General features: G+C 37.3%; 1 protein-coding gene across 1 annotated transcript; it reads right to left on the bottom strand.

The window, feature by feature from the left end:
- Nucleotides 1-6547: 6547 nt before the first annotated feature.
- On the bottom strand, nt 6548-11789 carry LOC103718845 (glucan endo-1,3-beta-glucosidase 8-like). The gene is made up of 2 exons (XM_008807838.5): nt 11116-11789; nt 6548-7893 (listed from the first exon to the last, which is right to left on the bottom strand). The coding sequence occupies exons 1-2, from the start codon at nt 11442-11444 to the stop codon at nt 6786-6788; spliced, it is 1437 nt and encodes a 478-aa protein (XP_008806060.5). The 5' UTR covers nt 11445-11789; the 3' UTR covers nt 6548-6785.
- Between the last annotated feature and the right edge of the window lie 344 nt (nt 11790-12133).

The raw sequence follows: 12133 nt of genomic DNA, 5'->3' as shown, positions 1-12133 counted from the left end.
GTGAAGTCTTGGGTTATTACGCTTTGATTGGTATGATATGACTGATAGGGAGAGAGTTTGTTTTGCAAAGATGAAGTTAGTAGGAGCTGCTATAAAATATTGGCAGGGTGTCCAGCAAAATCTTCAACATCTGGTGAACCACTGATCACCCAATAGGCAATCATGAGACAAATTAATGGAGAAGTACCTACCTTCTTATTATAGTTATTAATTGCATGATTAGCTTTTGAACCATAGGCAAACCTCAACGGTGTCCAAATACATGGAGAGATCTGATGAGCTCATGCTTAGAACTAGGATGCAAAAAGATCCATTCCACACAATTAAGAGATTTATAAATGGGCTTATGGGAAGATATTAAGAGAAGAGTAGAATTATATGCGCCTGATTCTTTGGAGGAAGCATATTAAAATGTCATCACTGTAGAAAGGTATCTTAAGACTCTTCAGTGTAGATTTTTTTCTTAGATGAGTGACTATCATCAGTCTGGACCTATTTTCTAATCAAAATCTGCTATCTAGTCTAGGGTTGTTTTCCAGACAGCTTCAAGGGTTCTGTCAGTAATTTTTATTCTAGTAGTTCTTTGATACAGATCATCACTACCACAATAGGAGATGCATAGCTGCACATTGTCCTTAGTGAGCTTTAGCCTTAGAGCAAGAGTTTGATGATCTGCAAAAGGTTGAGGACCAAGTCATAGATTCGGTAGAATATTCTAGCGATGAGGTAGAGTTGGAGGATGATTTAGAGGTAGATAACCACTATTGTAATGTGGTGAGGTATATTTTATCAACTATTGGGGATAGTGAATTGTATTAGTATTTTTCACATCTTTATTAGGTACAATGAGATATTTGCTGAGTTGATCATTGATGGAGGTGGTAATATGAACATGGTCTCCAAAACTACTATAGCAAGATTGAACCTTAAGGCTTAAACCACTCAACAAGCAATGTTTTCTCTTCACCCATGGATCAATCTAGTGTTAACAGAGAACCAGCAACATTGAGTTGAGAAAATTAAGAGCTTAGTAAAAGAGAGAAGATAATATGATTTATCAAGGACACCATACTTGGTGGGATGAGATATAAAGATTATATAAAAGCTTTACAAGAGACTAGTTACACAATTATGGGCTCAATTATAGTGATATGATAAATATATGTCATAATTACAAAGATTGGTCAACTATACAGTATCATAAATAAATATATGCCATGATTTGTTTAATTATATGCTATTATGTGTTTCTTTTAACATAGGAGATATGTGCCATAATTTGTTTTGTGGTATGCATTTTTTTATTTCTTTCATCACAAGGAGATATATACCATGATTTGTTTCCTTGTATTATATCATTATATGTTTCTTTCATAATAACGAGATATATGCCATGATTTGTTTTCTTTATTTATTTTTCCTTATATGCCATTATTTGTTTCCTTCATCATAAGAAGATATGTACTATGATTTGTTTCCTTGTATGCCATTATTTGTTTCCTTCATTCTAAGGAGATATATACCGTGATTTATTTTCATGCATGCTATTATTTGTCTCATTAATAGGAGTAGTTCTCAGTGGAAACAGATGGTGTGATGGATGAAATAGATTTGATTCCATTAATGGGTGGTACGTTGTCACATTCTCTAAAGATAAATGACCCATGAATGATGTCGATCTTAAATTGAAGTTGAGTGAACCATATTGTGGTGAGATCCTTGGTAAAATATCAACCAAGTAATCAACTATATCAACAAAGCAAACTTGAATATCACCATGAATAACTTGCTCATGAGCAAAGTGATAGTCCACTTCAACACACATATCTCCAAGGTTCGATCACCATTTCTCTCTTAGATCTCTTCTTATTTTCTCTATTTTGTTTATCTTTTTAAAACCAATTTGCTATATTATTTTTTATTTTTCAATTTGCTCTCTATCTTGGCCTCCATGTCAGTTGATAAGTAGGCACTTCTGGCGAACTACCTCCACATCAACTGACCACTAGGCACCTTTGACTAGCCTGATTCGAATTAGTAGAATGATGGATTACATTATAGTAATATTAAAAATGCAAGATTGACATTGCTGTAATTCGACATGCAAGAGGTATTTGCAATTCCATACAAAATGTCAGAGGGTACTTTTTTAAGCATATTGTCAACTCATACTAAAAGCACTTACTTAATTTGGTTATCAAACAGATGTTAAAATTTTAAAGTATTTTAGAAATGTAGTTACCAAATAGCAAACAATTTTTTTGTTAAAAGCTCTTCTAGCAAAAGCTCTGCTTTCAAAAACTTTACTGACAAAAACTCTGCTACAACAGCAATCCTAAATAGGGCCTTATTAGGGTGAGTTTATCTTGCTATGGTGCAAGTTTGTAGTAACTTTCATGTCACTTGAAAGCCTTTCTTCTTCTGGTGTAACTTCAGAATGTTCTATATGAAGTTGATATTGATGTCTATGTAGGTTTGGCAAAGCCAAGTGATGATTGGTACAATTCTGATCAAATTGAGGGATTCATTTGATGAGACTCCAATTAATTATCCTATCTCTTATCTTTCTTCTAGTTGTCTCCTTGCTTGCTTGCTTCTAGTTTAGATTAGCATTCTAATATGTTCTTTAAATGTTCTTATAAAATTTAAAATATTTTTTTGTATCAATAGAAAATCTCAATTCCTTTCTAAGATGGGAGAGGCCTTGTTTGGAACCTGCCGGGCTTATCCTAGCAGTCTACACCCTTAGTTTGTCTTACTTATAGGTATTCTTAACCGTCAACACTTTCTCAACCTCATTTAGGTTTTCCTTTTGTTTCCACTGACATACCTTGACTGCACTAGCAAGATCCTCAATCACTTAAGCTCCTTGGCTTGTGTCATTCCCTCTTCCGATACATAAAATAGAAATCACTTTTTTATTAATAATAATTTATTTTAGGAACATATCTGGACTTGTGGTGATTTGTTTGTTAATCCCATCGCTCTCTTCTGGAAGTTTCATAAGTTTGATTGGATGGCTAATGTTGGATGGGACCATCAAATGGTCAAATGAGCATAGGACCTACCAAGTGGTATCAACCAATCAAGTTTGAATGGGGTTTTCTTCATACCTATATCCAAACACGAAATATATGTGGTAGATTCATATCAAATCCAGACCCAATTAAAATCCTAAACCCATATCCAATATTGGAAGCAAAAAAATTTGGGTATCAAATCAAGTTTCAGGTAGAGATCGGATATTTAGTAAGTTGTTTTGTCGCACTTTTTTTTTTCAAATTATTCAATACATCTAAAGTGCTACATCCTAAGCTATGGAACTAAAAAAAAAATATATTCTACATGAAAATAAAAAAAATGTATCAAAAATGATATATATTCAACCATTACTTCTAAGTATCTATATAATTGAAGGACATAAATAAGGAACAACTCCTACAATATCAAGCTTGATATATGTGATGTATAATATACATACATACATATGTATGTATGTATGTATGCATGCATGCATGCATGTGCATATGCATGTATCCTGGGTTTCAAGGTTTTGAGTATGGATCCATCTAAATCCAAACCTGACCCAATAAAAAAAATTTGGGATGGAAACCTAAACCAATAGCTCATTGGATTTGCTTTCATATTGGAATCTTATATTTCCAGTTAGTCTCAGATCAGATAGTGGGTTATTTAGCTCCATTGACACCCCATAGACCTATGCTGAACCCTTTTGAGGGTGTCTCTTATTTAACTCTCTCAAATCGCATCATGATCCTCTCCAGTTCATAGATCCTCTTTAGTTAAATGCTAGATTGGAGAGGTGTAGATCTACTATCGTGATTGTCCATGCATTGCATTGTGATTATGACTGCATGGGCCCCATGTTATATACATGAGACAACATGTTCAGTAATGAAGCCCTGCAATCATGGCTATGATGCAATACTTGAATTATTGTGACTGCAAGACTGGATCTCTTTGGACCAATGGTGAACTGGAGAGAATCTGAGCTCGAATAAAAATGCTATTAGAATGCAAAGTGTCTATGTCAGCCTAATTAATTGAAATGTTTCATCAAGAGATTGCCATCTTTAGAAGGAATATGTACTATAATGCTAGAAACACAAGATTATATACTTCAGTTCTTTCTTTATCTCTTTTATTTCCTTATTATTTGCCTTCTTTTCTCTTAAGAAAGGATTGTAATAGTTGCTCATTTCTTCTGTATTTTGTTTAAAGGACCACTGGGTACTAATGATGGGGCTTCTTGGTGTGATGCCTCGTAAGGTAAGAGATCTAGCCTTTATTTCAAAATATTAAGGCCTTCTCTTTCTGTCTATATGAAATCATAGAAATACTCTTATTCAATTGCCTCAGATGGGCAATATTCTTGTGACTTCTTTAATAGGCTTGGAAATATGAGATACATAATGTTCTGGCAATTTGAGCTACTTAACAAAGTTTGACTAAAAGGTATATAAGGTAGATCCCAGTTAGATGGCTGGAATCCCTATTGGCTATTACGCAAAAATGGGTACCCCTAATTTTTAGTTTGTAACTCCCAGATTTGAAAGAATATTTAGCATGACTTCTTTTAGTCCGCAATATCAATCACACTACACAGAGACCACAACCTCCGGATGATTGCGGCAGAGGGACGACACATATTTGACGAGTCGATCCTAGTGGCAGAGCTGCATGCGGCGTGGGAGGGTCTCGTTTACGCTAGACTGTACCTGAGGCTCAGCGGATACTCTTGGAGGGCGATTCAGCTATAGCGATTGACTGGAACAGGAGTGAACGTACTAGGTCAGATCTACATCCTCTCATCTGTGATGTATGCCACTTTTTGGAGGGTCTCGACTCATTTGGGATCACACATGTACTTCAGAAGACGAACAGTGCGGCTGACTGGGTCGCCTCGTTTGCAGCACATCATACCGGAGCTTTTTAATAGGAGGGCACTGTCCCCATTCCGCAGGGCTTAGCCCGTGTTTTGTATTGTGACGGTTCGAGACGTACTCATGCTGTGTAGTGAGACGCCCGTCTACCAAAAAAAAATAATAATAATATGCACTAAGATTTTAATAATGTTATTATTTTGTTATAACAGACTACAACCAAAACTATTGTTGGATTCTTAAAATGCTCTTTATTTCGTCCTATAATGTATAATTTCAAATTTTTAATGTTAAAGTAAAGATAGTATAATGATGCTTTAAAGAAAATAACGGGCTGTAATTGAATCACTCTTAACTTTATAAAATTTTTGTTTTAGATGGTATGAACTCTTTTAGGAAAATTTATATAAAAATTTGAATTTTTAAAAGTAATATTTTATTTAGAGAAATAGTATAAATGCAAATAACTTGTTATAACAAATCTGTTTTCTTTGTTATTAGAGAGAAAATAATGGAGGGGCCTTGAAACTGTTATATCGGCCATTATAATGTTATAATTGCCATTATTTTAAAAATTCATTTATACAAATGACGTATAAAAGTGACCAATAAGTGTTAATTTGTATAGTCGAATATATATATATATATATATATATGTGTGTGTGTGTGTGTGTGTAGATATAGACATATGTATACATGTTTTAGATAAATTATTGATATCATTCATACAACTATATATTTGATTATGCTAAATAATAAATTGTATAAGCGTACCATCAACATAAGTGGATTGTTGAGGTCTCAATCCATCAAAAACTTCAGGACCTTTCCTTGATCTCAAAATATTTGTTCTGTCCAACCCAACCCTATTACCAACCCAATGCAACCTAATGCTAATCTGGACCAGCTAGAATTAGAAAAGTTCCTAGCCTAAGACTGCATCGGGTTGGACTAGTATTGGGAGATATAGAGGTTGGATTGGGTTAGGATTAGATTAAGTTTTAAAAAATCAAAGCATGATGGTAACTTTTTGATGGGAAAATATTTGATATAATGTAGCAAAATCTGTCCATCATGTACTTCAATAAGCTTGAGCACATATTTATGCTTTTAGCCTGACATGCATCCGTTCAACTTCCAAGTATGCTTCATGTTTTGGGTTTAAATCTATATATCTACGAAGCAACGCCAAAAGCGAAGGCAGCTTTCTGGGTCCCTATGGACTTCGAAACAAATCAATCCAAAAAGCTTCCCCCACAAACAAATCTTTCTGAAAAAAAAAAAAAAATCTTGTTATTTGTAATAAGTTATGTAATCCTTTTTGTCATCCATTAACATAACTTCAAAAACTTCATTTTACACCTTATATCCTCCTCATGGAAAATCATGTCTCACAGGATTTCTGAAATAGAAAGTGTCAAAAAATCGTCACGCTTTGGTTTGACAATAGGCAGGTAAAAGCAAGTAAATCTTTTTAAGCATACTCCACCGAAATAGCCCTCATGAATCCCATTTACCTAAATGAACGGACCAATTGGAAGATTGATGGATCCATCATGAGTTCAAAATTAGAACTACCAGTTCCTGAAGCAGGCTTTGTTAAGCTTGGACTGACACAAAAGAGCCTGCAAGAGCATGCGCTATGATCCATGGTCTCTGCTAACCGTCCACCCACAGAAAAGAAAGCACCAAGGAGGAATAAAGTCTAAAGGGATTATCTTCCATGCTACGAAGCAAACGATGAAACAAGCAAGCATTCGAAGTCAACATTTAATGTACAGCAGCAGTCCAGAAACAGGAAACGAGATCATATACATCCCAAGAGTTTAAAACCAAAATGATAAATAAGGAATTCCATCCCTTTGAAATTAATTCCATGAACTAAAGCAAGAAGAATGCAAGGAGCAACGAAACAAACGCCATAAGCAATGGTGGAAAAGAGGAAGCTGAAGCAGATGTTTTGATCTGCACAGTGAACTTGCAATCTGCTGTTGAGGGGTCCTGTGCTGTCTCCATAGCGAGACCTTGGAAAAAACAGCTCGTGTCGTCTTGGTTCTGAACTTGATAGTACATGTTGAAGGCATAGGAGGCACCGCCATTGGCATCCAAGTTGCTGCACGTAGACCCAGAGCCAAGTGAAGTGCAATCAGAGAAAGTGCAAGCAAAGTTGACGTTGTCTGCTAGCTTGCTTAGGTCTTTGGCATCTGGATTGAAAACACACCACTTCTGAGGCAAATACTCCACGTTCTTCGCTGCCGCAAGCATCTTATTCTGTCCCTGGCCAGAAAGATCGACAGGGAACTTGGGCTGCCCATCATACCTGAAGATCCCCCAATGGCGTTCGAAGTTTCCTGGAGCTACACTTTTGGCGTCTTCATCGAGCAAGCCAAACAAATATACTTCCAAGTACTGGTTGGGGCGGAGAGGTGTTCCTTGGCCTGCTGCCAGACGCTTCAGAAGGCCATTGTAGAACCTCTGGGCATAGGATGCTTCGGCACTTTTGTCACCGTCGGTTGGCCATCCAACCTCTCCAACAATGATCGGCAGATTACCCAGTCCAACTGCATTCAGAGCAGAGACCAGAGTATCGAAGTTGGCATCGAACACATTGGTGTATTCAATCCCATTATCAACAACGGGCGGGCTCGCTCCATCGAAGAAAGCGAAGTCCAAAGGGAAGTTGTCGTTGCCATACAGACTTAGGAAAGGATATATGTTAACGGTGAAGGGAGCGCCATTCTGGTTGAAGAACTGGACAATCTGAGTCATGACATCATTGATATCTGATCGGAATCTTCCTGCCGATGGAACTGCATTGCCTGCAGGGGATTCATAAACATCGGCATTGAGTGGAACGGTGGCCTTTACACTGTCACCAACCCCTGCCTCATTGAGCGCATTTTGGATGTTCTGCAGTGCAGGAAAAGTCACATTCGAGAACGAATCGTTGTAAGATTTCAGGAACGGCTCATTTCCAACTGCTACATATCTGTTAAAAGGGAGAAGAAATTAATCATTAGTTTGTGCTCAAATTTAATAGAGAATCCGCATTTATAGAAACACTAAATGCTTCAAATTACTGAGAAATGTAATGGTGGTCGATGAAGAAAAGGTGCGGTTTCATTTCTATGAACTGATAGAATTTGCTAAATCGAAGAGATCAGGCATGATGTCAAATCACAGAAGATATACATTAGTACCCATCGCTGCTTAGTACTCTTAATGGGTTATGCTCTTAAGATTTGAGTCTCATAAGGTCATCCTTCTAGTGGGAGACAAACAAGAGCATTAAATTTCTACTGGAACCCTGCTCACTTCAAGATTTCAAAGTTCAAATGAATCAGGGAAAACACTTCAGTACTTGGTCTAAGTTACTTGCAGCTGTGTGCACTGGAAGAAACCAAACCATCTTCATAGTAAATTGTGAAAAATGTCTGGGTCTTTATTAAGAATTTTTTGATCCACTCTTTCAAGGTTTTAGGCAGCCAGAGAATTTAGGTGCTTGTTTCCCATTACCTCTGTTAAGGATTCCATCAAAATCTACATTTTCTTATTTCAATAACTGGCTGGTATTATTGAAGAAAGAGAGGGGTACATCGTAATGTAAAAGGCCTCAAAGCCCAAAAGAAGGTTAGCGTTTGATGCATTGCATTTATCCTTACTGATACTTCCTAGCATACTCTTTTATCTTTACAACTTCATTTGTCTGTTACCTTGTAACTTGATCTGTGACCATTATTAACCATAAACTACAAGCCCTATTTTTCATTTTCCTCCATTCATCTTTAGCTATGTCTATACCCCTATAGTCCAAATTCATGACAGAAATGGATCATGGAGGGACCTGAATTACCAAAATAAAAAGGGGGAGAAAAAAAGAATTTCATTCTAGTGGGAACCAAAGGGCGGGAGGTTTCTAATCGGTATAGGGCAGAATGGATCTTATAAGGATCCAAATCAAGCTCAAATGCTGATTCTTATAGGGCTAGAAAGGCATGCTATCTCAAGACATCATGAGAAAGAAAGGGAAAAAAAAAGTTTTTCTTGATATTATTGATAATGGTGTCAGAATAGAGTGCTTTCTCATCAATCAATTTTCTACATGTTTCTTTATAATCACCTCATCAGATCATGTAAGGGATGGGATCAAGTTCTGTGGCACATTGCATGCAAATCAAGAAAAAGCATGCTTACCTGAAATTTAAGAACTTTTGCACTGATCATGTGCTACAATCTTCTTGATATAAATATATCTGGTTGTTCCCTTATTCCCAAATAGTTAAAAACCGTGTTCATGAAGTGTAATGGCAAAATAGGAGTTTTCATTGGAGAACACCTCCTCAAGCCCCAATATGAACATCTCAGGGTTGATCTTCTTCAAAACCACCAGGCAACAAAGAGCATACCGCATATGGCAGGCTCCCATCTCCCCAAACAAGAGTCACCAAGTTCCCAAGATCGGCATTTCTCATTAGCTATCTAAGTAGGGTGAGAAGAGGCCAGTCATAAATGTCTTAGTGCCTAACATGTAATTTCTCACTAACAATATGGACATTTACATCAGAGATGACATTTAAGAGAATGAAAAGTCTACCTTTCTCCATCTCTTTAAGGTTTCTTATATGCAACCCTGCCATTAATCCCCCCCCAAGGAGAAAGTAGCAATGCTCACTTTATATTTGTATAAAGCCACTCAAATAGGGGAATGGATTTGCACTCTGTTTGTCTTGTGCCCTATCTCTTCCCTTTTTTTGGATGAAAACCCCATCTCTTCCCTTCAGAAGTGGAAAAAGATCTTGTACCTTTCCACAAAAGTTTGCTGCCACATGTGCTCCCTCTCTTACCCAAACCTTCACACACATTTCAGTAAAGAAGGACTAAGCTCCATTTTCTTATAATGCCAATTATCAAGCTACCCTTACTAATTGCCCTACAGAAAGACAATGTAGAGTTCCATATCTCCCTCTAAACCTTCTTATAGTACACATGAAGAACAACAATACCTACCATGTGCACAGATATCTTGGAATGACACTAATAAGTAGGAAAGTTTGATCAAAACTATTAGGAGCGGACGTATTCCCGTTGACAAAATTTCTTCCCAGAGCAATGCTTGTTGTCCATCCTTTCGATAAGGGGCAGAAGCTCGAAGAAGAGTTAGATTTTAAGTATATGAAACTACATCTAGACCAATTAATGTCGAATGTGAAAACATATTATCGCAACATGCTCCCCATGAACTGGTTGAAGAGTTCACCATTTTAGGTTGATAGGAGACTTGGACTCCTTTTGCTTAACATAGCACACCTCGATATTAATCATTTTAGTCCCATAACGGCAATCTGCATTGCATGGTACTGTATTACAGCGGTATTTAATCTCTATACTTTTATCTAAACAAATATGGGCCAATGAGAAAGTCTCTCAGATGGCACTTTAACAGATTGCAATGCTAAACAATTTAATATTTTCATAAACCTGAGTTCAGATGCTGTAATTTAAATAGCACAACCTCATAAAACTACGTCCTTTTATTCTAAGAATAAAGATGAGAGAATTTCAAAAATTCACATCCTGACAATTTTAAAGGAACATCTCATGCGCATGATCACTTTAGTGCATCACAAGAAGGATTCTTTTACCAAATGTGGGTCAGTGGGTTCGAGAGCAATTGCGAGGATTCGTCTAGAAAGAAACACCCAACTATTCTTCAAATCAATAAGAGCAATATAAAATCCATTAATTAAAACTATAAAACCTACGCTATGTGCAAATAAGCTGTATACCTGCCAAATCCAAGAGCTAAATCTTTTACAGTCATACATAAATATGAAGAATGTTTTTTCTTGTATCATTGGTCTTTGAAGAGAAAAAAAAGGATTTTAAAAGCAAACAGGAAGTTAATGTAACTCCAAATATTCTTCTTGAACTCGTATTTCAGTCAGAAATTCGGAAAATCAACAACAAAAAAAAATCAATAAGAAAATCAGCCGCATGGGGTAGGTCCATTGCACATATCAAAAGTCTATTCATGCAAAGATAAAGAGAAAACTATCCTGAAACTTGTAGGTAATAGATGTTGCTAAGAAAACTCCATAAAGCAATCAGAAAAAAAGCAATCAGAATCCGATCGAGACTAATGATCATGCACGAGGAATTAAGATGAAATCTCGTATGAAATAAACAAATGGAATCGTTGAGAAAGACGCACGTAATGTTTACACCTCCATCGAAATGGTACCGAGTGACATTCTTTCTGACCCACTCCTTGGCGGTGGTGTAATCGTTCATGGCGGCGAGCTGATTGTTGGGAATGGCGACCATCACCTCTATCCCACTCCCGGCCAGTGCGCTCATCATTTTGGCATCGGCATCGAACAGCTTGACCTTATTGATCCCGTTGTCCTTCAGGAGCTGGACCACGATATTCGGCGGCAGTGGGTGCGTGGCCAACGTCCCCCAGTTCACTCCAAGGCCTTCCACCATGGAACAATAGAAGCCAATGGAGATAAGCCATATTAAGAAGTGGCGACCTGCCATGTTTTCCGGCTAATTCCAAGGATTGGCTAGAGAACAAATATCCCTCCAAAAATCTGATTTTTTTTAAGCGAGAGATATCCTCCCCTAAAGCTCAAGATTTTTTCTTTCTTTTTTTGATATTGCCGCAAGAGAGATTACTAGAAGACCACCTTGCGACCCAAACCCAATTCCAACAATCGTTTTTTTTTTTTCCTCTTTTCCTGCGTAAAATTTATAGCAACAGCCTATATCTATCCCTGTGATCGCCACAGAAAAAAAGAGAGGAGAAAAGCAAAGAAACGAAAACTATAGAGAGAGAAGGAAGAGGCCGAATCCGAAGCAAAGAATAAATGTATTTTCTTTAAAGAATCAACCTGCCGAGTATTTTTTTTTTTCTTCCCTCAAGCTCTTGGAAATGAAGGGGCCTATGAGAAGGAGAACTCCCAAAGGCCAAAAGGAGAAGAACAGGGCAGGGCCTTTTCCCCTCTCGCTCCCTCTGATTACCTGGATACGGGAAGGGGTTAGGAGAGATGAATTCTTCGAAGGGGTAGAAAAGAGGGAGCACGAAAGAAGGATTCACTTTCCTTCGCGCGAACCACCGTTGGATGGCGCTATGGCCACTTCGAGAGCCGTGCAGCCCTGAAAGGAGGGGTTTGTAGTGCTTTGAGAGCTGTGTGACGTGAGATCCAACGGTCGATGTCGCAAAAGAA

Source organism: Phoenix dactylifera, chromosome 9 (genome assembly GCF_051530095.1).
Source record: "Phoenix dactylifera cultivar Ajwa chromosome 9, Ajwa_hap1_PhDact_Kaust_v1.1, whole genome shotgun sequence".
NCBI lineage: Eukaryota > Viridiplantae > Streptophyta > Magnoliopsida > Arecales > Arecaceae > Phoenix > Phoenix dactylifera.
Note: the sequence above shows the minus strand (reverse complement) of the source record. Positions and strands in the feature narration are given on the sequence as shown.